This window comes from Equus asinus, chromosome 7, assembly GCF_041296235.1.
Source record: "Equus asinus isolate D_3611 breed Donkey chromosome 7, EquAss-T2T_v2, whole genome shotgun sequence".
NCBI classification, from domain to species: domain Eukaryota; kingdom Metazoa; phylum Chordata; class Mammalia; order Perissodactyla; family Equidae; genus Equus; species Equus asinus.
This window is the reverse complement of record NC_091796.1, coordinates 19,869,927-19,896,371: the sequence shown is the minus strand read 5'-3', so window position 1 is coordinate 19,896,371 and position 26,445 is coordinate 19,869,927. Positions and strand designations below refer to the sequence as shown.

The following is a 26,445-nucleotide window of genomic DNA, read 5'->3' as shown; positions in this document are numbered from 1 at the left end:
ATGAGGATGGATGCATTTTCTTGAAGTTTTGAAATTATCTGCCCGCATATAAATGAGCATGGTGAAAGTTCGAACAGTGAAGCTTCTCATAAGGAGTTTTTGCCCAAGGTCAGGTTCCTCAGGAATGTGGAAGCCTTTTTTGTTTGCATAATGTCTGCAGCCTTCTCTCTGCTGGTGATAAACTACAGTAGGCGATATGTGGCCGAGAGAGAACGGGTTAGCTCAGCGGTTGTCAGTCGTTTTGTGTTACCTCACATGTTGAGATCTGCCAATAGATAATTTCAGGAACACTGAACATTGTAAGGAATATTGGTAAAAATTCACCTTTTTTTTTTTTTAAGAAAAAACAAACTTCACCTCAACTCATGCCTCATTTCTTTGCTCTTTGTAAAGGAATGACAAGAGTGTGTGTGAATATTAATGAAATGACCATGGACTTGGGGACTAGCAAGAAGACTAGTTAGGTGGATGGCATTAATTATGGATTAGCTCATGTGAAGGAAGGTTTTGGAGAGCTTGTGAGTTGAAGTAGCAGAATCAGAAGGAGTGGTGTGTGTTGTGACTGCTGTGGCAGCTCAGCGCCTGATGGAAGGATGTGAATAGATTGAAAGGAATGCTGTGTAGGAGTCATTCTTTTTAGTTAATCACACACAGAGAAAACCATCACTGATAAGTTTATTTTTTGTAATGAGAGAAATAAATAAAATGACCACTTTTTGGCAGATTGGTGTTGCAAAATAGAAAATAGTAGTTAACCATTAGTGTGGCAATTATCCCTTTTTTTTGTAGATTGAATGATGGATATGTTTAATAAATACAAAGTCAGTACTAATGATAATCTGTAGAAATACAAAGCATCCATGGTATTAAACTATTATCTTCAGTTGGTGATGTATGTGTCATGAAACTCATTAATATTTTATGTAGTGTGAAATAACTGAAAATAAAGGCATCATGGTGTATATTTTTACCTTGTTTTATTCTAACGTTGCTTATATTTGAAGGTTTTCTTTTTCTAGTTTGCCACTTTATTTTGATTTATTGCTTAATTGTAAAGCTAATTTTTGTGTGCCATAGTCAACTATCATTCAGTCCTTAATATGTCTTTTAAAAGAAAGAAGTCATCTTTCGTGGTTCAGTTGAATGCTTATCAGGGAACATGAAATAAGTAAGCTTAACAAATGCTTATTTAAGAAAATTCTACATGTTTTAATAAAAGTTTACAACACGATCTTTCTGAACTTAGTTTTCTTAACTTTTAAAATTAGTAACCACCTGCTATGTTGATTGTCATGTTCAAATCATTATAAAACAAAAAATACAAATAAAGCTAACAGAATAAAGATGAAAACACCTGAATTAAAGAAAAAAGTAAATAGTTAAATCTTACTATCTTTGTTTTATTAATGTTCTGCTTCATTAAAAATTGATTTTAGGTTGTTTACAAAAATAAACATTATTCAGTAGGATAAAAATAAGGCTAAATCTTGGTGAAGAAAAAATCAGAGAAGAAAGTAGATGAGACCACTGAGAGTCAACATTCAGGAATGTAGGCCCAAGATCTTACACTGTTGTGCGTAGAAAATTCAGTCCTGGGTTTCTGATTAGCCAAAACAGAAAAGGAGGCAGTTATAGCAGCTTTCCCCAAAGTGTGTTCCTCACAATCTAGGTTTTATAAGATTACAGTGGTCAAAGTTTAGACTTAGAGATGAGCGATGCTGTATCCCCCTTGTGGATATAATTGTATTCACATCAGCATGTTAAAGGTTCTTGGAAGTTTGTGTATAAAAACATCAACTGTAACTTGTGTTTCCCATGCACATTTGGCCACTGCCTCCGTTTTGTTTTCATCTGATACCTGTTAACATATCTCGTTCAGTGACATATTGTTCTTTTGCTAAAAACAGTGTATTTGCCTAGGAGAAGCCTAGTAGGGTGAGGTTTGGATCCCCTTGGATCCCTTAGAAGGGATAGTGTATATGTAGTGCAGGGGGCCTCATCCTCAATGGATAGCCACAGTATGTATAATAGATTTTCAGATGGCTGTTTTCATATAGTTTCGCCTTAGTATGAACTGAAAGCATAATCTACTAATTCACCAAAAAGTTGTTAAAGCTTATTAATTGTCTTACAGAAATTTGAAGACTTTAATTTCTAATTTTCTACGTTGTTGTGGATTCAGTTCTCTATTGCTAGTGAAAATCTTTACCATCTTTGATTGTTTGTGTTCTGTCTTGGTCTAAAAAGGAATTGAAGGGCAAAAACTAGAGATGAGCAGAAAATACATAGCAGAATGTTTAATTGGCTGTTGTGTGTGTGTTGAGGTGGTGCACCTGCTGACATTGTAGACGGAAACTGTGAAGCACATCTACACATAATACAAACTGTCTGTGGCTCTAAAGAAATTATTGTGCTAGAGGGACCATGAGGGTATTGTTTTTGAGCAAAGGAGCAGGGAAAAGCATGGGTCTAAATGAGAGTCACAAACAGAAAGAAACACGCCAGAAAGCAGCTCTGGCAGCTAACAAAGGCACGTTCACACTGTGGAAAGAGCACACGTAATAACAGATCAATTTTTTTCTAGCTTTGCCTGCTCATATCTAGTAATCATTTTAGTAAGGTCATCTTCAAATTTGAACAGCACATTTTTCAAGGCATCTTTTCCATCTTTAAGCTAGGCTTAATTTTCCTTTTAAGTATTGTGGTAATTGAACTGGGCATTTTATGTGTAATATAAAGGGACACATTTTTTGACATAACCTACTAGTGGTTGATTTTCAGCAGTAGTGAATGTATAATTAATTTTGGTTTCAGTTATTGAGGACAGGATCTGTTTTATTGTGAATTTAATCTGAATATAATTAAGGTTTATTCTTCTTTTCAGGCGAGAGTGCAGCACTGCATCTGCTCTGTAGCCAGTGACCACTCAGTAGGACTCCTAAGTTTGCGTGAGAAAAAATGCATTATGCTAGCATCTCGTCATCTTTTCCCTATTCAAGTAATCAAGTGGAGGCCTTCTGATGATTACCTAGTGGTGGGGTGTTCAGATGGCTCTGTGTACGTTTGGCAAATGGATACTGGTAAGAACAAATGTTAAAAGAGAGAGACTAGAAAATTAAATCGTGTATGTGATTCGTAGAAATTAAGAATCTTATATATGAGGGAAAAAGCCCTGAAATGTAAAAAGATTGCTGCTTTTATTTCTGATCACTGCTTTTTCCAAGTGTTCTCATCATTGTCAACAAAGAATATTTAAATATGCTATTTGCTGTACTATGCCAAATACTTGTAGACTAGTTCACTGATCTTTAAGGGAATGTAATTGAAGATAATATACAGATTAGGACAGACATGCAGACAACAGACAAAAAATAAGTGCTTTCTGTATAATTCATGAGGTAAATTGTGAGCAAGATTAAGGAACCATTTTTGTCTCAAGTTCAGAAACAGTGGAAAAAGATGAGATACTCTTTTATTTGAATAGCAGAAAAGCAATATGGAGCAGTTAATTGTAGGAGATAATTGAAGTGAACGTTTTAAATTCTAGAGAGAACATTTAAAATTTCAAGTTTCAGAAATTTTATGTGTGGGGTATAATATAGAACAAGTAATGCTTAACTTAAAATTACAGAAGATGATATATAATGTTTATACAAAGAATCTTCTAGTTTTCCCTGGGAAATCTTTAAGTATGTAACTAAATGTTTATTTGTTTAAGCTTTTTAAAATACATTTTATTCTACTTTTACTATCTTAAGTCATCATTTATCAGTGATTCAAACTTTTTACATTCTTAGTTGTACTATAGTTCTACTAATTTTTTTCCTTTTCTCCATCTTTTTTGGTTTGTTTTAAATAATCCTTTTTGAAATCAGACTATCTACATATTTCTGTTTGCACTGTGGTACAAATTCTTCTAAGTCTTTTTGGAACAAGTAGCCATAATCTTCAGTGATCTTTTGTTGATAGTCCTTGTTTTAGCTGGTAGTATTCAGGCAGTCTTCACAAGGGGAAGCATGCTTAAAGAGTGTCACACTTCTTTGCTTTTGCATTTCACTTTTCTTTTTCTTGTCTGATTGTAAAAAAGGGTTATATACTTTTTGTTAAATTTTAAAAGCACAAAAGTATTAGATGGGAAGAAAGATCAACTCAAATTTCATTGCTCAGGTTTAAATACTAACATTTTGGCACATTTCTTTCCAGTCTTGTTTCTGTGCATTTTTAAAACCAGAACTACTGTCATACTACTTATCTAATTTTGTATCTTACTTTTGTGTCCCTTTTTGTTATATCCTGTCTGCTGAGCAGCACTGTTTTCATGTTTGCTGCTCTGGTCCACTCCACAAGCTAAATATGCAAAGTTTGTCTTGGGCTCTGGAATCAGACTGCTTGCTTTGAATTTAGGTCAACCATTTGCTAGCACTGTGATCTACGGCAAGTCACTGGACTTTTGCCCCTCAGTTTACTCATTTGTAAAATGAAGATGATAATATTTTCTATTTTATAGTGTTTCTGGGAGAATAAAATGATGTAATATTTACCTGGAGTGTAGTGGACATAATGTAAGTGTGTATATGTGTATGTTTGTGTACTTGAAGTTTGTGTTTACAGGCATGTGTATATATTTCCTATTATTATTATTTAACAGATGTGCTGCTTAACTTGTACTTTGTTAAACTTGGGAATATGACCTTACTTACAGTTAGAAATGTTTTCTTTGAGAATTAGTTTGAAAGAAAGTTCTTATAGCAATGATAATCATAAAACACTGTTGTTAAATACTACAAATATTAAATTAACAATTGATATATATAAATGCAAAAGTATGGTAAACTTGTCTAGGACTTTTAAAAATTAAATTAGTATGGTAAAGGAAGAGAGTATCATTTTCCTGAATTTTTCAGATACTTAAATATATGATATTTGAATACTGCAGATGCTTTAAATGTAAAGAATGTGAAATTCTTTACAAATGAGACCTTACTGAAAGACAAAGTAACTACTAGTAATTTCCCTAGAAGGGAATGATAAATAGCTCCTAACTATGCTGTGCTGGAGGATGTTATTCTTATAACCAGTTTAGTATAATTAAGCCCGTTTTAAATTAAACACAATAGATAATATTGGAATTTCCCAATTATCTTCTGACCTTTAGGGGGATTTGGGTAAACAGCCAATATGGCATTCTTAAATCATTCTTAAATAATAAAGATAGAGAAGCAGAATTTATTTTGGATCTCAGCCCTAACAGGAGGTATACGTTCTTTTTTCCTCCTTGCTGTTCAGGCTTTAGCTAGTGATGTAAAGGTCCCTTGGGAATCAGTAAGGCACATCCTGAAGGTATTGACATTATTTATTTATTAAATTTATTTATTTATTAAATAAATAAAAAATGAAGCTAAATAAATCGGATTCAGCCAAGGTTTGATGTATGAAATGTATTTAAACTTTGAGGAGATACTTTATCCCTCGTCTTAATGTTTTTGGAATGTATTTTTACAGATGAAGCCATATTGCACTGAAACTGCTTATACTTATTGTGCAGTTTTTTGTGTTTGCTATTTTGAATTATACTGATGGTTCTAGCTTAAAAACACTTAAAAATGTCTTTCCTTTATACTTTTTTACAGTATTTTCTGTTAGTTATTTTTCTCTTCAAATGGATGATTTTTATTTTCAGTGTTTGTTTCCTAATGAAATGAAATTGAAGTTAGTAATATAAAATTTAATTAGGTGCAGAATCTTTTGTTTTTTTATTGTGTCATCTTTATTATACACAATAACAATTGATAGTGATGTGGAGGCTGTGGAATTATTCTTTCACATCTCTGGATAGTTAGAAAATTAGTCCCACAACTAGCAACAGGATTTGGCCACGTGAACCTCTTGACACCTACTTAGGACCTCACTAAAGGTGGGCCACTGCCCTAGATGGTGGTTGCTTCTACATGGAGCTGTTTATCTGCTTCAGGGATCAACTTCCTCATTCTTCAAGTTTGATGTTCCCAGTAAGCTTGCAGTGTCGCTCCCACGGGCCTTTGACAAGGTCAAAATCCTGTCTATTTGGGCAACAGTTGCATGCCTTAAATAATGACTGATGCTACAAGATGTTCTTCTTATCTAACCCATCACCAAGGCTAAACAATATTCTCATATGCCCATTTTTGTCTTTGCTACGTAACAAAAGTGATTTTCACATCTTATACCTATTCCTATAGGGACAGTGATTAGATGTTCTTGTACAAATGCAAGCACCAATAGTACTTACCAAATATTACTAGAAATTAGTGTACAAGTGTTGTCAATTTACTTTGCTCTATGTTTTTTTTGATTTATGTTCTGCCCTTCCAAGTTTTCTGAAATATTCTTGTTTTTGCATTTACTTCATGAAATATGCACTTGTCATTTTTTTAAAAACTTATCTAATAAAATATAGCAGAGAATTATGACTATTGTATATTTATGTCTATTGAAAAATGTATAGATAACATGGATAACCAGAGACATAAGTGTGTCAGAGAATCAGATTTTTCATACAAGTAAAGCCTTAGTGTGTGTGTGTTATTCTTGTTTTAGACTAATTCTTAAAAATACTTTCCTGCTTTTATTTTGATTTATTTAAATTGATGGTTTTGTCTTATTGAAATTACCAAAAAGAATCAGAAAGTGGTACTTCAGTCCAGTATTTTGTTATTAGTAGAAATGGTTAGGAGGTATTTTCTTCACATATTTGACCCTTACCTGCAATATTTAATATAGTAGAGATTTGATTTTACATTTCCGTTTCACAGTGTATGGCTCTACATCATCAGTTCTTCAATATCTTTTACATTTGTGTTTTTCCTTCAATTACAAAAAAATGCTATAGGACAGGCAAAGACACAAAGGATGAAATAGTTGAGAAAAATAGTACTTTTCTAAAATCTTGGTAAAACCAAATATAATCAGATCTTTCTTCCCTTTGCATGATTCACCCTGGAATTTTGAAGGGAGAGGTTGTTAGAGTGGAAATATGGCTATCTTTATTGCCTTCTCTCCCATGAGCCCTTTGTGCAATTAATTACTAAATTCTTCCCCTTAGGTACCTCTCTACTCCCTTTTTTCTTTCCAGTGTACCATTCTAACCTGGACTATATTTTTTCATGTCTAGTCTATCTTTATTGGTTTCCCTGTCTTCTATTTCTACCTTCTAATCCATCCTATACTCTGCTGGCAAATGAATCTTAGGACATAAAACAACACTTGGTTTATGCCACTGTCTTATGAAAAAACAAATGGTTTAGTTCATATAGCTGTTAAGACAAAGTCCTCCAGTGTGGTACCCTCCTACCTTTGTCTGTATCTCCTGCTATCCTTTTACACAGACGAGTTGCTCGTGTAAAGAATGATTCCAGTCAAAAATAATTGGGTCACCCTCTACCACTTTTTGTCTTCTATATCATCCATATTCTTGCTCATGGTTTTCATTCATTTAGAACATATTTTATTTCTATTTGCTTATTTGTTTAAACAGTCTCTTGTCTTTTAAGGAAATTTGAATAATAAAAACAAAATCTTACATATTTACCTTTTCTGTTGCTGTTCATTGCTTTGTGTAGATCCACATTTCCATCTGCAATGATTTTCCTTTTGCTTAATATTTAATAGTTCTTGTAATTCAGGTCTATGTGTAATGAATTCTTTCAGCTTCTCTATGTCTGAAAAACTCTGTATTGCACCTTCATTTTTAAGATTTTTTTTCTGGGTATAGAATCCCGGGTTGACAGCTGTGTTGTTTTTTCTTTTCTTTTTTTTTCCATTCAATACTCCACTGTCTTCTTGCTTGCGTTATTTCCAGTGAGAAATCTGCTGTCACTCTTATCTTTATTCCTCTCTATATGCTGTCTTTTTTTCTAACTACTTTAAAATTTTTCTCTTTAATATTAGTTTTGAGCAATTTGATTATTGTTTTCTTCATATTTCTTGTACTTCAAGTTTGTTGTACTTCTTGGATCTGTGGATTTATAGTTTTCAACAAATTTGGAAGCTTTTGGCCATTGTTTATTCAAATGTTTTTGATCCTCCTCATTCTTGACTCTCTTTGAAGACTTTAGTTATATGTCTATTAGCCTGCTTGAATTTGCCTACAGCTCATGGACTATCTTTTCACTTTTAAAATTATTTATCTGTTTCATTTTATATAATTTCTATTCTGTCTTCAGGTTTACTAATCTTTTCTTCTACAATGTCTAATCTGCCATTATTCCAATCTAGTGTATTTTTCATCTCAGACATTGTAGTTTTCATCTCTAAAAGTTTAATTTTGGTCTTTTGGTATATTCCATGTCTCTCTATTCAAACCTTTTGAACATCTGGAATACAATTATAATTACTTTTAATGCCCTTCTCTGCTAATTTTAAAAAATCTATGTCAGTTCTGGGTTGGTTTTTATTGATTTGAATTTTTTCCTCATTATAAATCATATTTTCCTGGTTTTTTTGCAGAATAGCCCGATGGTGGTTCAAGGATGGAAGCAGGGAGATTAGTTTGTATGCCATTCCCTCAAGGCAATAAAGGATGGTGGATTATTAGAGCATAGTGGTAGCAGTGGAGCTGGTGAGAAGTTGGTTGAATTCTGGGTATATTTTGAAGGTAGAGCCTACAGGATTTGCTGATAGTTGGATGAGAGTTATAAAAGAATGAGATGGGTCAAAGATGACTCCAAGGTTTTGATCATAAGCAACTGGAAGGATGGAATTCATTTTGAGATATTCAGAAGACAGTGGGAAGAGTAATTTTGGGAAGATCAAGAATTCACTTTTTGATGTACTAAGTTGAATATTACACATTCAAGTAGAGATGTTGATTAGTAACTTGTATATATGGGTCTGAAGTTCAAGGTGGGGGAAGTCAGAGTGGGTGATGTAAATTTGGGAATTCTGAGCATACAGAAGATATTTAAAGTCATAGCACTGAATGTGTCACCAGTCCAAGAATGCAGGTAGATAATGATTGGGGCACTCCAGGGTTTAGATGTATTTCTGTGATTTGGAGAAACCAGCAAAGGAGGCTAGAATGGACCTGTCAGGGAGAAGAAGAAATTAAAGAATGTGATTGCCTGGAAGCCAAGCGAAAAAATGTGTTTGAAGGAGTAGAGAGGAAGAAAGGTCAAGTAGTACTGATAGTAAATGATAGTAAAATGAGGACTAAGAACTGACTGTTGGATTTAGCAACATAGACAATACTGTGTATGTTTGTGGGGTGAACTCTGAGTAAGTTCAAAGGAAAATGGGAGGAGAAAAATTTGGAGGTAGCAAATATAGACAGCTCTTTAGAGGACAATTACAAAAAATGGGATACCAGCTAGGGAGAGATACTATGTCAACTGTGTTTTTTTTAACAGGTGAAATAATTGTATGTTTATGTGCAGATAAGGATGATCTTATGCTAATGGGAATGATCTAGTAGATAGGGAAAATTGATGAACAGAAAGGGGAGAATTGCTGAAATGATGTCCTTGGGCAGACAGTAGAGGGATGGGTTTAAGCTACAAGTGTGTTTTGCAGGAGCCTGGATAGTTCATTCATAATTACAGAGTAAAGTGAGTGGAGATGTGGTGGTGGGAGCTTGTGGAACTTCTTTTCTAATTGCTTCTTTCTAAATAAAATAGGAAACAAAACTTTTCACCCAGATGAGGGCAGGAAATGGAGTGTTGGAGATTGGTTGTAGAGAGAAGGTGTGAAAAATTAACTGGGAGAGTAGGAAAATGAAATGTCTGTGGAAATGTGGTCTCTACTAAGGGCCCACTTGAGATCAGTGGTCATGAATTTTAAGTGGATCTGTCAGTATGTTTGTCATTCATGTCCATTCTCACTGTACAGGTGCAGAGTGGGTGGAGGGTAAGATTCAACCAGGGTTAGAGTTTGCTCAGCTAGTATGAGGAGGTGAGATGAGGACAAAGCTGTGGTTATGAAGATGGATGATGAAATTTTAGTTTAGTAAGGAGAGACATGAGGACATGGGGAAATGAGAGAGAGTGCAAGGGTGATAGGTTAGTGAATTGTTGGAGTCAGTACTGAACAAGGAATTATTGGAGTCAGAAGGATTGAAGAGAGGAATGGAAGCTGCTGTCAGAGTAGAATATTTGAAATTGGGATCATATTGGGATTTCAGCTGTTGTTATTGAGAAGACCATTGGCTTAGGTCAAGTATAGGACAAAATTTATTTGAGTAGAGGAGCTCAAAGAATCAAGAGATCTGGATATCTGAAAGAATCATATGTGCTGGTGATTTTCAAACATTTTTGAACTTTTAAATCCCATTAGAGTATACACACTCTTCTTGTCATACATGTACAAAAAAATTCCTTCTTTTGCTTTGCCTTCCAAAATATATTGGCCAATACTCAGTGAATTGATTAGTAAAACACTGATTTATGTTAATACTGAAATCACCAGAAATTATTCCAGGAGTACTGTTGGAAAGAGGACAGTAAGTCAGGAGGTAAGCTGTTTAAGGAATGAGGGGCAAACTTGAATGGCTTGTATATAACCATTCAACATTGGGAAGAAAATGTGTGTTTGGATGTTTGGGCACTGGCTCAGAAACAGCAAAAATTTTATATGTTGTTGACATTTAAGTTTTTGGTGTTTTCTGTGGTTATTTTTCAAAATTGACTTGTCCTCTTTTAGAATGACTCTGGAAGAATGCCCAGTGAATCAAAATAAACTTCATCATAATTTCATTGTCATTATTATAATCTTCAAAAAATTATGTACTAATCCTTACAATGAGACCCTTCTCTACTGATGTGATGCTGGGTACTGTGTGAAACAAAGTATACAGAAAGGCCGTCCGCTTTCCAGGAAGGAGTTCGCGCTCTAACAGACGAGAAATGTGTAGATGGAGATAAATGAAAAGAATGGCCAAGTGAAGAAGCTTTGAAGTGGTTACAAGTGGATGTAGTAGTATTTTCACAAACACGCAGGGAAACATTTGATTGGGTGTTAAGACTAATAGGAAATCTGCAGATAGAATGAGAAGTTATCATTTTTTTCCCTGTTTTATGGCAGTTTCTTAGAGGAAGAGAAGCTTCAGGAATTATTCAAGAAGAAAAAATTAGAAAAATAGCAAAACTTAGGTTTTTTTTGTTTAAGATTGGTATACGACTTAGAGGAAGGTAAAGTCATAGAAACATGTTTGTAATAGAGTAATAGTGTGGAGTGATCAAGGAGACTATCTTGAAAGTAGAAAGAAAGTGGAAAAGCCTGGGGGAAGTTGTTGAAATCTTGGCTCTGAACTAGACTTCATTGGGAGGTTGTGGTAGGGGCCTTACGGGAGAGGAAGTAATTAAGGTAATGCTACATGGAAGATCAGTAGAGCAAGGAAGCGTAAGAGAATGTTTCTGGGAAGTGCTGATAAGACATATTCCTACATAAAAAATGTCCATGCGTTTTCTTTTCGTAAAAAACTGTTTAAAATTGCATAGCCTTGTGTAACAGTTGTGAATCTGTACGTCTTCCAGGTGCGTTGGATCGTTGTGTGATGGGGATAACAGCAGTAGAGATTCTGAACGCTTGTGACGAAGCCGTTCCCGCTGCAGTTGATTCACTTAGTCATCCAGCAGTCAACCTAAAACAAGCTATGACAAGACGTAGTCTTGCTGCCCTTAAAAATATGGCCCATCATAAGCTGCAAACCCTTGCAACTAACCTTTTGGCTTCTGAGGCGTCTGACAAAGTAAGTTTTGCACGTGGCCTCATGTGTGTGGTCCCCATTCAACTTCATTTAATGACATAGTTTTTACTGTGTCTTAGGGAATAATTTTTGGGAGATGACACTGGTAAAAATAAGGTTTTGATTTTTATTTAGGTTTATCCAACATAGTTTTAGAGTATTTCAAGTGTTTGCCATTTTGAAAAAGTAAATTGTTACCATTCAAAATATTTAAAAATGATTTTACTGAATTAAGTGGCTTCAATTTCTGAAATTAGAGCAAACATTTTACATGTAATCTGTCTTTTTGATTTTCTGACAGTCTTCCTGTTGAAAGATTGGAGCTAATATCTCCAGGAGAAAAAAACAATTTAGGTACAATTAAGATGTTTGTAATTATGGCTTAGCATTTGTTTTTAAGTAGGTTCTGATTTTGGTAAGGTTAGGCCATTTTAAGGATTTAAGAAAATGTTTGAGAATAGGTATGGTGAAGTTGTACAAGTGCTGGTATTTTTCTGGGAGACCCAAGGTCAGTCTCACTTTCCCTACTGACACTTAAAATCAAGGCATCAGTTACTTCTTCAGTTAACAGAAGATTATCCTACTGAAAGAAGAACAAACAATCTCAATTCATTGATTGGTTACTTGTCTTTAGTTTTGTAGAGTCTACCCAGTATTTAGTTTGTGGTATTTGTATTCTGTGGTACTGTTAGAACTAGTTTGTCTTGGTTAAGGGATAAATGAAACCTAGAGACAATCCCAGTATTGCATCTGAGTCACTACTTAAAATTCCTAGTTCTAAGTAGTCATTAGAACTATTAGTAGCTAACACAAATACTTTTATTTTCATTCTCTCTTATTCCTGATTCTTTTTTTTTTTTGGTGAGGAAGATTCTCTCCGAACTAACATCTGTTGCCAGTTTTCCTGTTTTTTTTTGCTTGAGGAAGATTAGCCCTGAGCTAACATCTGTACCATGTCCCACATACTTTGTATGTGGGATGCCTCCACAGTATGGCTGATGCGTGGAGTAGGTCCGTGCCCAGATCTGAACCTGTGAACCCTGGCCACTGAATCGGAACGTGTGAAACTATAACCACTCGTCCATGGGTCTGGCCCCTGATTCTTTTTGTTTTTAATGGTTAGACATGTGAATAAATAATGAAGAGGTTGAAAGGCTCATCTATAAACTTAAAACTTTGCCCATGAATTAGTGAGTGCTAATGACATATGAAACACTGTAAGTCAGTTCCACTGACCCATATCCTCTAGCAGTTGACAGTAATATTTGATCATTCTGTATTTCCCAAGATATAAATGTTTTATTAGCTTTGTTATATTGTGTGTTTCATAGATTAGAATTGTGAAATCCTTTTGTGTTTTTTTTCATGCTTTCTGTCCCATGCTCTAAAGTTTGAATAGAAATCAGGCTTAAATGCATTTGCCATGCCTATAATTTCCTTTAAGAGGTCATGTAGCTGTCCCTAGGAATTCACTGTTCATAGCACATTGTCTGATGTTCTATATAATTTTAATTTTGAGCAAATTTATAAAACAATATATTCAAGGGCAAGCATGCAAGCATGTTTGTTATGTAATTTCCAAATATATTCTTTTTCTTGTTGGTATCTCCCAGATGTAAAAATTTGGAAAAATACTTATAAAACTGGAAAATTAAAGAAAAATAAGTGGTACAGTAAACATTTATGAATGGCTTTTGTAAGTGGTCATGGTCCATTATGTGATTTTTACAATCTTGTTTGTCCCTGTTTTAATAGCGCATTTTATAGTGCAATTAGTGATAAAAGCACCAGATATCAGAGACACTACACTTATGTATTGTAAAATATATGGCTTGTGAACCTCCTCAGTCTTGTAGCAGTGGTAATTGTCGCCTGGCCTACAAGGAAAACAATTACAGAAGGGGGGAAAAGGCTTAGGAAGCTGAGGCTGCAGGAGGATAATCACTTTATGAAAAATGTATGTTGGCTGGACCATTAGGGATTTCTCTAACTATTTTCTCATGTTGAATTTGAGGCTCCTTCTGAGGGGAATATTTAAAGAGCTGTCCTCTGGATGGCTTTCTAACCTCAGGAGAAATAAAACCCACCCAAAGTTTAAAAAAAAACAAAACGTAACCAAGAGCCTCTCAGTGGTGCAGGATTTACTCTAGGATATTGCATCTAATTTTTTCCGTGAGTCTCTCAATGGAAAGTAAAATCTCTATGGGAATACTTTATAGAAAGAATCCTGCTTTTTCCTTGTTAGACTAGTATTAGCATTTGGGCTATTTGGAAGTAAGAAATATTTAAATTGCTAATTATGTTAATTATACCAGACATATACAGCCTTGTAAACAATGATGAAGAATTTACTGTTCTGTGATTTTTTTCCCCCACTGGTAGGTCAAGAGGATATTAAGTAGAATTATCCCATGTTACTGCATTGAATCTTTGCAAGATATGTGTATTTGAACCCCTGTGTATTTCTCCTATGACATGTATCTTATATTTTCCCTTATATTATAATAACATGCATACTTATCTGATTCCCCCTACTGAAATCCAGTCTTCTTGCAGGCAGCAATTATGACTTATTTACCTCTGTGTTTTCCCCATGACACCTTGTAGCAGTTATGCAATAAATATTTGTTGAATTGGAAGATGTGTAACAGAAAGTGCTGATAGCCTCTGTTTCAGCCTCTTTGAATGTCTTCTCCATTTCCTCACAGTTGATTGTCTTGACTTGACAATCAAATCTAGCCGTGTTCATGAGCCTTTAGATGTGGAGAGTTTATTAATAACTTTTGCCTTCTGTTCAATTTTGCATTCTCCCCTTTGGTTTTGGTGAGCTAGGTTGTCTATGCCTAACTCATTCTCCTTCCTTGCCATCTCCATATTGTCAGTGTTCCAGCACACCCTGGAGTTATCTCCACTGACACCCTCTCCTCTACTCCTGTTCCCTTGCCATCTCCATATTGTCAGTGTCCCAGCACACCCTGGAGTTATCCCAACTGACACCCTCTCCTCTACTCCTGTTCCCTTGGCTCTAGACCAGGGTTGTTCAGCCTCAGCAGTGTTGACATTTGGGACAGGATAATTCTTTGTGAGAGGCTGTCCTGCATATTGTAGAATGTTGAGAAGCATTTTTCCTCTACCCATCATATGCCATACCCCGATCTCCCCAGTCATGGCAATCAAAAATGTTTTCAGACGCCACCAGATGCCCCATGGGGGACAAAATTACTTGTAGTTTAAAACCACTGCTTTGGAGAAAAAAGGGTGAGGAATAGTAGGAATCCTCCATCCTGCCTTTCTTTTCCCCTCCCCACCCTTGCTTCCTTAATCTCTTTCCTCTTTGAGAATAGTGAAGCCATCCCAACCGTTATCTCCTCTGTCCTCAGAGGCAGAATTAGTTCTTACATTCTCTTTGTGCTCACCACTTCCTGTTCAGACCTTTCCTCAGACAATTCTCTTTATATGGGCTATTTCTTTTTTTCTTTATGTCTGTCTTTCCAATTAGATTTTGAGCTTCTTGAGGACAGGAGCTGAGTTTCTCATCTTTTTATTTCCAGTGCTTAATGTAGTATGTGAAGCATAGTAAGTACCCAAGAAATTTGGTGTGAAGTTAATTTGGAGGTGTAGATTAGAATCATGTCGTGGAATCGACTTGAATGCAAAGCTGAGGACTTAACTCAATGGTTAGCAACATGGTTTTGAATAGTCTTAAAAGGAGATTCTTCTTTGTCTAAGGAATATTTTGTCACGTCTGACGTTTGTATGCAAGACACATAAATATTGATAGGAGAAATGAATCGTGAGGCAACTGGGATGATACAATGAGAGGTAATGAGGACTGGAATAGGAATAGGCAGTAGAAATGTGGAAGAGGGGAAGGCTTGTAAGCTATTGTGTAGATTGAATAAATACGACTTCAGAAATGAGCACGGGAAGTATTGAGACGTACAAGACAATTTCAGAGATCTAAGCCTGGTCGAAGGGAGAATGGCAGAGCTGTTAACAGAAATGGATAACTCATGGGAATAGGCTTTGAGGTGGATGGTAGTAGGAGACATTTGCCTCTTCTGTGTAGTATTGGGAGATAGGGTGTGTGCAGGGAGAACAAGAAATCTCTAAGTGACATAATGGTGAGATAGAGTAAGGAAGGAATTTTCTTTTTTTTTCCTAAATAAATGCTAGAGTGCATTGCTTGAATTAGACTGCACTTCACATTTTGGGGTGCCTGCTATCATTAGATTATTCCAGATATGCCATCTTCCTTAATTCTTACTGCAAATAAGTGAGTTAGTTGTTATTGTCCTCAAATTTGCAGATGTTGAACCTAAAAGACAGTTGTTTAGAACAGGGACTGGCAAACTTCTTCTGTAAAGGACTAGATAATAAAAATGTTAGACTTTGCCGAACGTGCAGTCTCTGTCATAATGGCTGAACTGTACCATTATAGTGGGAAAGCAGCCATAGACAATATGTAAACGAATGAATGTGACTGATTGCCAATAAAATTTTATTTTCAAAAATAGGTGCTGGGCTAGATTTGGCCCATGTGTCATAGTGCTGACCCCTGCATCAGAACATGGCATTATTAATACTAAGGTTGTGAGTACAGTGCCCCCATGGAATGGCTGTTGCTTCATTTTTTGAAAAGCAGTTCAAATGAGTGGTTAAGAGCCCTGGTTCTGGTGACAGGTGTATCTGTTCGAATTACATCTCTGTAACTTGCTGCCTGTGGGGTGACCTTGGGCAGGTAACCAGTGGGTTAGGTCACATATCTAATTTAAAGCATATCTTCGTAAAGGAAAAAAGGTCAGTTGATCAGAGAAATGATGTAACATTAAGACTTGGAGAATAAAAGAGAGTGGAGTTAGTAATTAGTGAAGTCATTGGTGATCATTAAGAGAGCTGTTTTGGTAGAGTTGGTTGGATCAGAAATCAGGGTACAGTGAGCTGAGAATGAGTACGAGATGAAGTGGAGGTAGAGTGGGTGGAAGAAGTTTGCTTTTGGAGGAAAAAAGGAGTAGTAGCTTTAGGGCTGCAGGGTTAAGATCAGAGTTTATACTTTGTTTAGGAACTCGCTGAACATTTTTGTTGGTGGAGGAGCTAAGGAGTCGAGCCACATAAGAGGACGTGGTATTGAGAATAGAATTGGAGAGTTTACCCTTACTAGAAATTGGTTCCTTATAACTAGTAATGATGAAAAGAGGGAGGTGAATATAACCAAGTTATTTTTGGTAGAGGAGGAGAAAAGTAGGCTGTGATATCTGTTAAAAGGAAGGAAGTTGTTATAGTCACTTGAAGATAGAGTCATCTTCTTTTCTTTAATCCCCCATAACACCTAGTGTAAGTAATGTACTGGATTAGGAGTTAGAAGATTCGTAAAATATAAATAAGTAGTAAATCACAGATGGTGTGTAGTGGTATTTGATGAATGCATCAATGAATATGTTAAAACAATGGTCTGAGCATATCAGGTGATCTTTTTGACAAGTGTTCTCATAAAGCATTGGCCACAGACACTGGTTCTTGGTAAGGAGATCTTGGGGGATGCCTTGAACCAAAGGGATTTTATTAGTGAAGCTAGAAAGTCTTTACTACCGTGAAATTCACTTCTTAGGCCTACTGTGTGTAATTTTCTGTCCAGCACCTTTACGTCTTGGACATTGTTATACCAATCAGGATCACACTATTTATATTGAAAAATGATGAAGTCAGAGAAACTGAAAAATGACCAGGATGATTTATCTTTTACCTTACATTTCTCTCTCTGTTGTCTAATTAGTCAAAAGCCTGAAAAAATGAACGGGCTGTATTTGCAAAGGTCAGTAGCTTTGTATTCTGTGTAACTAGGTGAGAGAATGGAATTTAGAAGTCAAATATAACCTACTGAGAGCATACTCTGTATTTTTTACTTGCAAAATTCGCTCCGTAAAAAAATTTTAATACTGATTGAATTGACTTTGTGATTCATTGTGAAAAGGGCACCGTAAGGTACAGACAGGGACATGCCAAATGACGTTATGTATGGGATACCAGGCCTTGTCTGGTGAACTGTTCTTGGCTTTAGGAAAATTCTTATGATATGTATGACCTTTGAAGAATCAATTAGACTTGCTTAACATTCTACCCCAAAGCTTTAATGAATATTTTAATAGAAAATATGAATATGTTGATTGTATATTTATTATCTATACCGATGTATAAATTCAGTTTTGGGTTCTAAATGGTTATTAGGACAAAAATTTTGTTACACAAATTGTTGTCTAGTTTTAATAAATAAAGTTAAGGAACTTTACCTAAGTTGTCCAGTCTTAAGAAAACAAAGCAGTAAATGTCTCTGACTATAGGAGGAGAATAAACGTTTATTGAGTGCCTATATGATAAGTGATTCCCTTTAATGGAGGATGGTAATTAGAAACCAGATCTGGATGCTATGTACACTCATTACTCCTGAGATGACATTGCATCCAGACCCTCTCAGTAGACAGAACTAGATAATACATGTATGTTTATATACATACACATACACAAGTACATACACCTTTAAGTCTTTCTCTGTCTTCCTAAATATATTAAATACCGTGAGTTAACACCGTAACCTGCATTCTAACCAAACAACACATTGTTCTAGCCTCCTCTCCTGGCGTATTGTAACTCTCTCCTCCAGCTGTGAGGAAACTCATTCCCAATATTTTCACTGTATTTGTTTGCTTAATTACATCTTGATGTAAACAATTTCCTGCCTACCTCAAATCTCTTTTTAGGTGTACCAACCAAAAGTTTGCCTCCACAAGGGGAAAGAAGCTTCTTTTTGATTTTTAAAATTTTCTTCTTTCCACCTTCTGTGTCTCCTAAGGTATTATTGTTTGTGTTTATTCACTCCTGTGTTTCTTTCAGTTTAGGTTTCATTGCTAAAGTGATGTTTTCTTTTGTTTCTGATTATTTCTCGAGTTCAGTCATTTCATTTCTGATTTTTCTAATTCTCATTTATGTTGCTCTTTAATGTTGAGTACCATTTTTAAAATGTTCTTTAGCTTGTTTTGATAGCACATTCATTTTGATCTGCTTTTTGAATATTTCTGTTTTTATCTGGTTCTTATTCTCTTTTTACTTGTAATAATTTGACCTCTGTACTCTTTGTTGCTCACTTTTTGGTGAAATGATGTTTTCAGGATTTTTGATTGATTAATTTAGGTAGCTTTTCTAACTTCATAGAGCTTCTTCTTCTGTTGTTTCATGTGGTTCAAAAATATGGTAGCTTGCTTTCTGAGATCTCCTGGCACTGTTCCTCTCCCTCCTTTTTTTTTTTTTTTAATTGCTTGGCCATTTTCATTACATTCCTAGCAGTCTCACCTTCTTAGGGGAGCCCTGATGCATCAGTATGGCACGTGCCCTGGGGCTTTGATGTGGCCGCCCCTCGGACCTTTTGACTGTGGGCCCTTGCATTCACTTGCCATTGAGGTAGGTAAACCCCTCCTAGGTTCAGCTGCTGTTTTCATATCGGCCCATTATGGTCTTCCAATAAATATCTCTTAGCTATTTTAGAGTTTTCTTGTTAGATCTATCAGATACCTCACTGCTTCCCTTTCCTTCTTCCTACAGAGATGCCTGGTACCAGATGTATCTTGTAGCTGTTGGTGGGTTTTCTCATCTGCTTGAATTTTGGGACATGTGGATATACTTTGTTACCTAGTTTTGTTGAAAATGTTCCCAATGGATTTGGGTTATGCTTTCTAGTTATTCTGTCTCTCTTTATATGGAGATTTGGAAAAATCCAATATCTATGCTGCCATTGCTGCCGTGATCTTCCTAGAATTCCTTTGAGTCTCTATATTCTTGATATTAAGTGTAAAATTCAGTGAAATGAATTAGTTAAGGAGAACTTGTCTTAAAATATTCATTTCCTTTATCTTAATTGTAAATTATTTGAACTAGATGAGACACATCTGTGAATATATATATTTTCTCTATTTTGGACCACAATGGTAAAATACTGTTGTGTTTTTGAATTTGAGAGATGCACACTTTCTGTTTATGTGAGAAGATCCTTAACCTACTGGTAGGTGACAGATTGTCTGAGTCGGTCCATCTGGGTTGGAATTTTCATCATGTGTTGCCCCCCCTACTGCCCATACCCTACAAAGTCACAACAGAGTGCTTAGTGGGAGTGACTTGAAACTCCAGTGAGCAGTCAGTGACTGTTTTTTTGCCACTAATTCCTCTCTATTGTTGGTCAATTGATACTTAAAAACTTCTAAATTAAAATTTGAGAGTTTAATGTGAGGCTTTTGGCAAAGAGATTCCTTAAAGAATAGTAAGCTTAAAAAATTTTTTTTGGAACCATATATTGAAAGATTTAAAGTAATTGATTAGGCACAGGTAAATGGGTAAGATAATGGGGTCAGTTTCTGAATATACATTATTACATTAGTTTCTATCATAAACACAAGTAAATACAAGGCAGCCCATGGAGTCCAGCTGGCCTGCCTCCCTCTTCCCTGCCTCTTTCCCTCTCTTTCTCCATCTTTCCCTCCCTTCCACAATCCATCCATTATATTAATCATTCATACTTCTCATCTCTGTACAAATGGTTCACATTCGTTTAATGTGTTTATTTTTATGTCTTTATTCTGTTGTTCTCTCTTATTCTTCCTTCATATTTCCCTCGCTCTCATATACATAAGAAAGTATACTATATGTAGTTTGTGAGTGCATGTGCTCCTTTCTGTGTGTGACATGTGCACATCATGTGTGGATATTTCATAGAGTTTGGGATGAATGCTTTGAAGATTTGCAACTCAACATTCCAACAATTTTTCTCCAGTTTAAGGGAAATGAGTTTTAGGTTACTATGAATTCAATACTAATTATTCCAGTAAAGCATAAAACTAAACTCTCAAAACTACATATTTACTAAATTTTTTGATGATTATATGGTTTTTAGTTCTCTTCCCTTTTTAAGGATCCTTAAATTAGACATGACTGGATTTATTGTGATCTTTGCATAATACCGTCATGTAATGACATATACAAGGGAACTCTCCTTCCTGAAACTCCCTGTGGCTCTAGCTCCTTATGGGCTCTGTGCCTTGCACTTGGTAGGTGTTCAGTGGATTTGTGAATGGAATTCATTGTTCATATTAAATATAATTTATTGTATTATTCTGAATCAAGAAAAAGAATTCTTGTTCTGTGATGTTTTAAATTCAGAATAGTTTTGCTTTTCTTTGGAAATACATTAACGAACCACACTGTACCTGAGAAGAAATTTAGATTGTTGTGCAGTGTGTGTGGGATACAGCAAAGAAGGAATTTCCTTTACCATATCACATAATAAATCAAATGGCAGACTGCTGAGAGAATAGGAATGCTGGATACATTAAACCCTATGACCTTCTCAGCAGCCAGATCTTCGAGCCCTTATGTATGATACTTTACATTTAACTCTTATGTGGGAACTTGAAGGTATTGTGAAGTAATTTGATAGAAGTATAAAGATTTGGGGCTAAATATTAATATGTTAGTACTTTGGGTAAGAAATAATTTCTTCTCTTCTAACATGCTTGAAAAATATGCTCTTTATTGGACCATATAAAAGATTTTCAAACTTCTTGACTTTTTTTTTTTCATGTTATCAACATTTTTTTTTTTTATTAGTGTTATGATAGATTACAACCTTGTGAGATTTCAGTTGTACATTTTTGTTAGTCATGTTGTGGGTACACCACTTCCCCCTCCATACCCTCCCCCCACCCCCCCTTTTCCCTGGTAACCACCGATCAGATCTCCTTCTCAATATACTAATTTCCACCTATGAGTGGAGTCATATAGAGTTCGTCTTTCTCTGACTGACTTATTTCGCTTAACATAATGCCCTCGAGGTCCATCCACGTTGTTGTGAATGGGCCAATTTCGTCTTTTTTTATGGCTGAGTATTCCATTGTGTATATATACCACATCTTCTTTATCCAATCATCAGTTTCTGGGCATGTAGGCTGGTTCCACGTCTTGGCTATTGTAAATAATGCTGCGATGAACATAGGGGTGCAACAGACTCTTGAGATATCTGATATCAGGTTCTTAGGATAGATACCCAGTAATGGGATGGCTGGGTCATAGGGTATTTCTATTTTTAACTTTTTGAGAGATCTCCATACTATTTTCCATAGTGGCTGTACCAGTTTGCATTCCCACCAACAGTGTATGAGGGTTCCTCTTTCTCCACAACCTCTCCAACATTTGTCGTTCTTGGTTTTGGATGTTTTTGCCAATCTAACGGGGGTAAGGTGATATCTTAGTGTAGTTTTGATTTGCATTTCTCTGATGATTAGCGATGATGAACATCTTTTCATGTGTCTATTGGCCATATTCATATCTTCTTTTGAGAAATGTCTGTTCATGTCCTCTGCCCATTTTTTGATCGGGTTGTTTGTTTTTTTGTTGTTAAGCAGTGTGAGTTCTTTGTATATTATGGAGATTAACCCTTTGTCGGATAAGTGGCTTGTAAATATTTTTTCCCAATTAGTGAGCTGTTTTTTTGTTTCAATCCTGTTTTCCCTTGCCTTGAAGAAGCTCTTTAGTCTGATGAAGTCCCATTTGTTTATTCTTTCTATTGTTTCCCTCAACTGAGGAGTTACAGTGTCCGAAAAGATTCTTTTGAAACTGATGTCAAAGAGTGTACTGCCTATATTCTCTTCCAAAAGACTTATTGTCTCAGGCCTAATCTTTAGGTCTTTGATCCATTTTGAGTTTATTTTGGTGTGTGGTGAAAAAGAATGGTCAATTTTCAATCTTTTGCATGTGGCTGTCCAGTTTTCCCAGCACCATTTGTTGAAGAGACTTTCTTTTCTCCGTTGTAGGCCCTCTGCTCCTTTGTCGAAGATTAGCTGTCCATAGATGTGTGGTTTTATCTCTGGGCTTTCAATTCTGTTCCATTGATCTGTGGACCTGTTTTTGTACCAGTACCATGCTGTTTTGATCACTGTAGCTTTGTAGTATGTTTTGAAATCGGGGATTGTGATTCCGCCGGCTTTGTTTTTCTTGCTCAGGATTGCTTTAGCAATTCGCGGTCTTTTGTTCCCCCATATGAATTTTAGGATTGTTTGTTCAATTTCTGTGAAGAATGTTCTTGGGATACTGATTGGGATAGCATTGAATCTGTATATTGCTTTAGGTAGTATGGACATTTTAACTATGTTTATTCTTCCAATCCATGTGCAAGGAATGTTTTTCCATCTCTTTATGTCATCGCCTATTTCTTTCAAGAAAGTCTTGTAGTTTTCATTGTATAGATCCTTCACTTCCTTGGTTAAGTTTATCCCAAGGTATTTTATTCTTTTCGTTGCGATTGTGAATGGGATAGAGTTCTTGAGTTCTTTGTCTGTTAGTTTATTGTTAGTGTATAGAAATGCTACTGATTTATGCACGTTAATTTTATACCCTGCTACTTTGCTGTAGTTGTTGATTATTTCTAATAGTTTTTCTGTGGATTCTTTGGGGTTTTCTATGTATAAGATCATGTCGTCTGCAAACAACGAGAGTTTTACTTCTTCGTTACCTATTTGGATTCCTTTTATTTCTTTTTCCTGCCGAATTGCTCTGGCCAGCACCTCCAGTACTATGTTGAATAGGAGTGGTGAAAGTGGGCACCCTTGTCTTGTTCCTGTCCTCAGAGGGATGGCTTTCAGCTTTTGTCCATTGAGTATGATGTTGGCTGTGGGTCTATCATATATGGCCTTTATTATGTTGAGGTACTTTCCTTCTATACCCATTTTACTGAGGGTTTTTATCATAAATGGGTGTTGGATCTTGTCGAATGCTTTCTCTGCATCTATTGAGATGATCATGTGGTTTTTGTTTTTCATTTTGTTGATCTAGTGTATCACGTTGATTGACTTGCGGATGTTGAACCATCCCTGTGTCCCTGGTATAAATCCCACTTGATCATGGTGTATAATCTTTTTGATGTATTGCTGTAATCGGTTTGCCAAAATTTTGTTGAGGATTTTTGCATCTATGTTCATCAGTGATATCGGCCTGTAGTTCTCCTTCTTTGTGTTGTCCTTGTCAGGTTTGGGGATCAGAGTGATGTTGGCTTCATAGAATGTGTTAGGGAGTTCTCCATCTTTCTCAATTTTCTGGAACAGTTTGAGGAGAATAGGTATTAAGTCTTCTTTGAATGTTTGGTAGAATTCTCCAGAGAAGCCGTCTGGTCCTGGACTCTTGTTTTTGGGGAGGTTTTTGATTACCGTTTCTATTTCCTTACTTGTGATTGGTCTATTCAGATTCTCCATTTCTTCCTGATTCAGTTTGGGGAGATTGTAGGAGTCTAGGAATTTGTCCATTTCTTCCAGGTTGTTCAATTTGTTGGCATATAGTTTTTCATAGTATTCTCTTATGATCTCTTGTATTTCATTGGTATCTGTTGTGATTTCTCCTCTGTCATTCCTGATTTTATTAATTTGCGCTTTCTCTCTTCTTTTCTTGGTGAGTCTGGCTAGGGGTTTGTCAATTTTGTTAATTCTTTCGAAGAACCAACTCTTTGTTTCATTGATCCTTTCTATTGTCTTTTTTGTTTCAATATCGTTTATTTCTGCTCTTATTTTTATTATTTCCCTCCTTCTACTGACTCTGGGCTTTGTTTGTTCTTCTTTTTCTAGTTCTGTTAGGTGTCGTTTGAGGTTGCTTACGTGAGCTTTTTCTTGTTTAGTGAGGTGAGCCTGTATTGCGATGAATTTCCCTCTTAGGACTGCTTTTGCTGCATCCCAAATGATTTGGTATGTCGTGTTCTCATTTTCATTTGTCTCCAGATAATATTTGATTTCTTCTTTAATTTCTTCAATGATCCATTGTTTGTTGAGAAGCGTGTTGTTTAGTCTCCACATTTTTGCACCTTTCTCTGCTTTTTTCTTGTAGTTGATTTCTAGTTTAATAGCGTTATGATCAGAAAAGATGCTTGATATTATTTCAACTCTCTTGTATTTATTGATGTTTGCTTTGGTTCCCAAAATATGGTCAATCCTTGAGAATGTTCCATGTGCACTTGAGAAGAATGTGTAACCTGCTGTTTTTGGATGAAGTGTTCTATATATATCTATTAAGTCCATCTGGTCTAATTTTTCATTTAATTCTATTATTTCCTTGTTGATTTTCTGTCTGGATGTTCTGTCCATTGGTGTTAATGGTGTGTTGAGGTCCCCTACTACTATTGTATTGTTGTTGATGTCTTCTTTTAGTTCTATTAAGAGTTGCTTTACAAATTTTGGTGCTCCTGTGTTGGGTGCGTATATATTTATAAGTGTTATGTCTTCTTGGTGGAGAGTCCCTTTTATCATTATATACTGTCCCTCTTTGTCTTTCTTTATCTGTTTTGCTTTGAAATCTACCTTGTCTGATATTAGTATAGCGACACCTGCTTTCTTTTGTTCATTATTAGCTTGGAGTATTGTTCTCCATCCCTTCACTTGGAGTCTGTGTTTGTCTTTGGGGCTGAGGTGTGTTTCCTGGAGGCAGCATATTGTTGGATCTTGTTCTTTGATCCATCCTGCCACTCTGTGTCTTTTGATTGGGGAGTTCAATCCATTTACATTTAGAGTGATTATTGAGACGTGGGGGCCTACCACTACCATTTTGTGTCTTGTTTTCCGGTTTTCTTCAGTTTCCTTTGTTTCTCGTCCCATGGTTTAATCTGTTCTGATGTAGAGCTGCTACTCTCTGTTGTTGTCCTTCTACTTATCTCCTCTGCTCTTGGTTTTGTAGCCCCTTTCCTTTTTTGGATTTTTCAGGAATGAGGGTTTTCCTGAGGATTTCCTGAAGAGGAGGTTTTGTGGCAATGAACTCCCTTAATTTTTGTTTATCTGGGAAAGTTTTTATTTCTCCATCGTATTTGAAGGATATTTTCGCTGGGTAGAGAATTCTCGGCTGTAGATTTTTGTCCTTCAGATTTTTGAATATATCATTCCACTCTCTTCTAGCCTGTAAAGTTTCTGCTGAGAAATCTGCTGATAGCCTGATGGGGGTTCCTTTGTAGGTTAGTTTCTTTTGCCTGGCTGTCCTTAATATTTTCTCCTTGTTGTTGACTTTTGCTAGCTTCACTACTATATGCCGTGGAGTTGGTCTTCTTGCATTGATAAAGTTTGGAGATCTATTGGCTTCTGTCACCTGAAGATCCATCTCCCTCACCAGATTTGGGAAGTTCTCAACCATTATTTCTTTGAATAGATTTTCTGCCCCTTTCTCCTTCTCTTCTCCCTCTGGTATACCTATAATCCTTACGTTGCATCTCCTAATTGTGTCTGATAATTCTCGGAGAGTTTCTTCATTTCTTTTAAGTCTTGCTTCTCTCTCCTCCTCTGCCTGCAACAATTCTATATTGCCATCTTCCAAATTGCTAATTCTTTCCTCCATATTATCGGCCCTACTGTTCAGAGCATCTAGATTTTTCTTAATCTCCTCTATTGTGTTCTTCATTTCCAATATTTCTGTTTGGTTCTTCTTTATCTTATCAAACTCTTTTGTGACATAGCTCCTGAACTCGTTGAGTTGTCGGTCAGAATTCTCTCTTAACTCATTGAGAATCTTAATGATGGCTGTTTTGAAGTCATCATCATTTAGGTTATATATCTCATTTTCTTTGGGATTGTTTTCTGTGTATTTGTTACTTTCTTTCTGTTCTGGAGATTTAATGTATTTTTTCATATTTCTTGATGTTGTTGATTTGTGCCTCCGCATGGAGATAG

The 26,445-nt window shown here is 35.8% G+C and overlaps 1 protein-coding gene across 9 annotated transcripts in view; it reads left to right on the top strand.

Annotated features, from left to right (window-relative positions):
- WDR7 (WD repeat domain 7) overlaps positions 1 to 26,445 on the top strand; it is a 357,038-nt gene that overhangs the window by 67,117 nt on the left and 263,476 nt on the right. For all 9 annotated transcript variants that reach the window (XM_070512986.1, XM_014847072.3, XM_014847081.3 and 6 more), the window contains 2 exons: positions 2,885 to 3,080; positions 11,505 to 11,719. In XM_070512986.1, the coding sequence (XP_070369087.1) occupies positions 2,885 to 3,080; positions 11,505 to 11,719 (411 nt within the window). The remainder of the gene's footprint in view (positions 1 to 2,884; positions 3,081 to 11,504; positions 11,720 to 26,445) is intronic.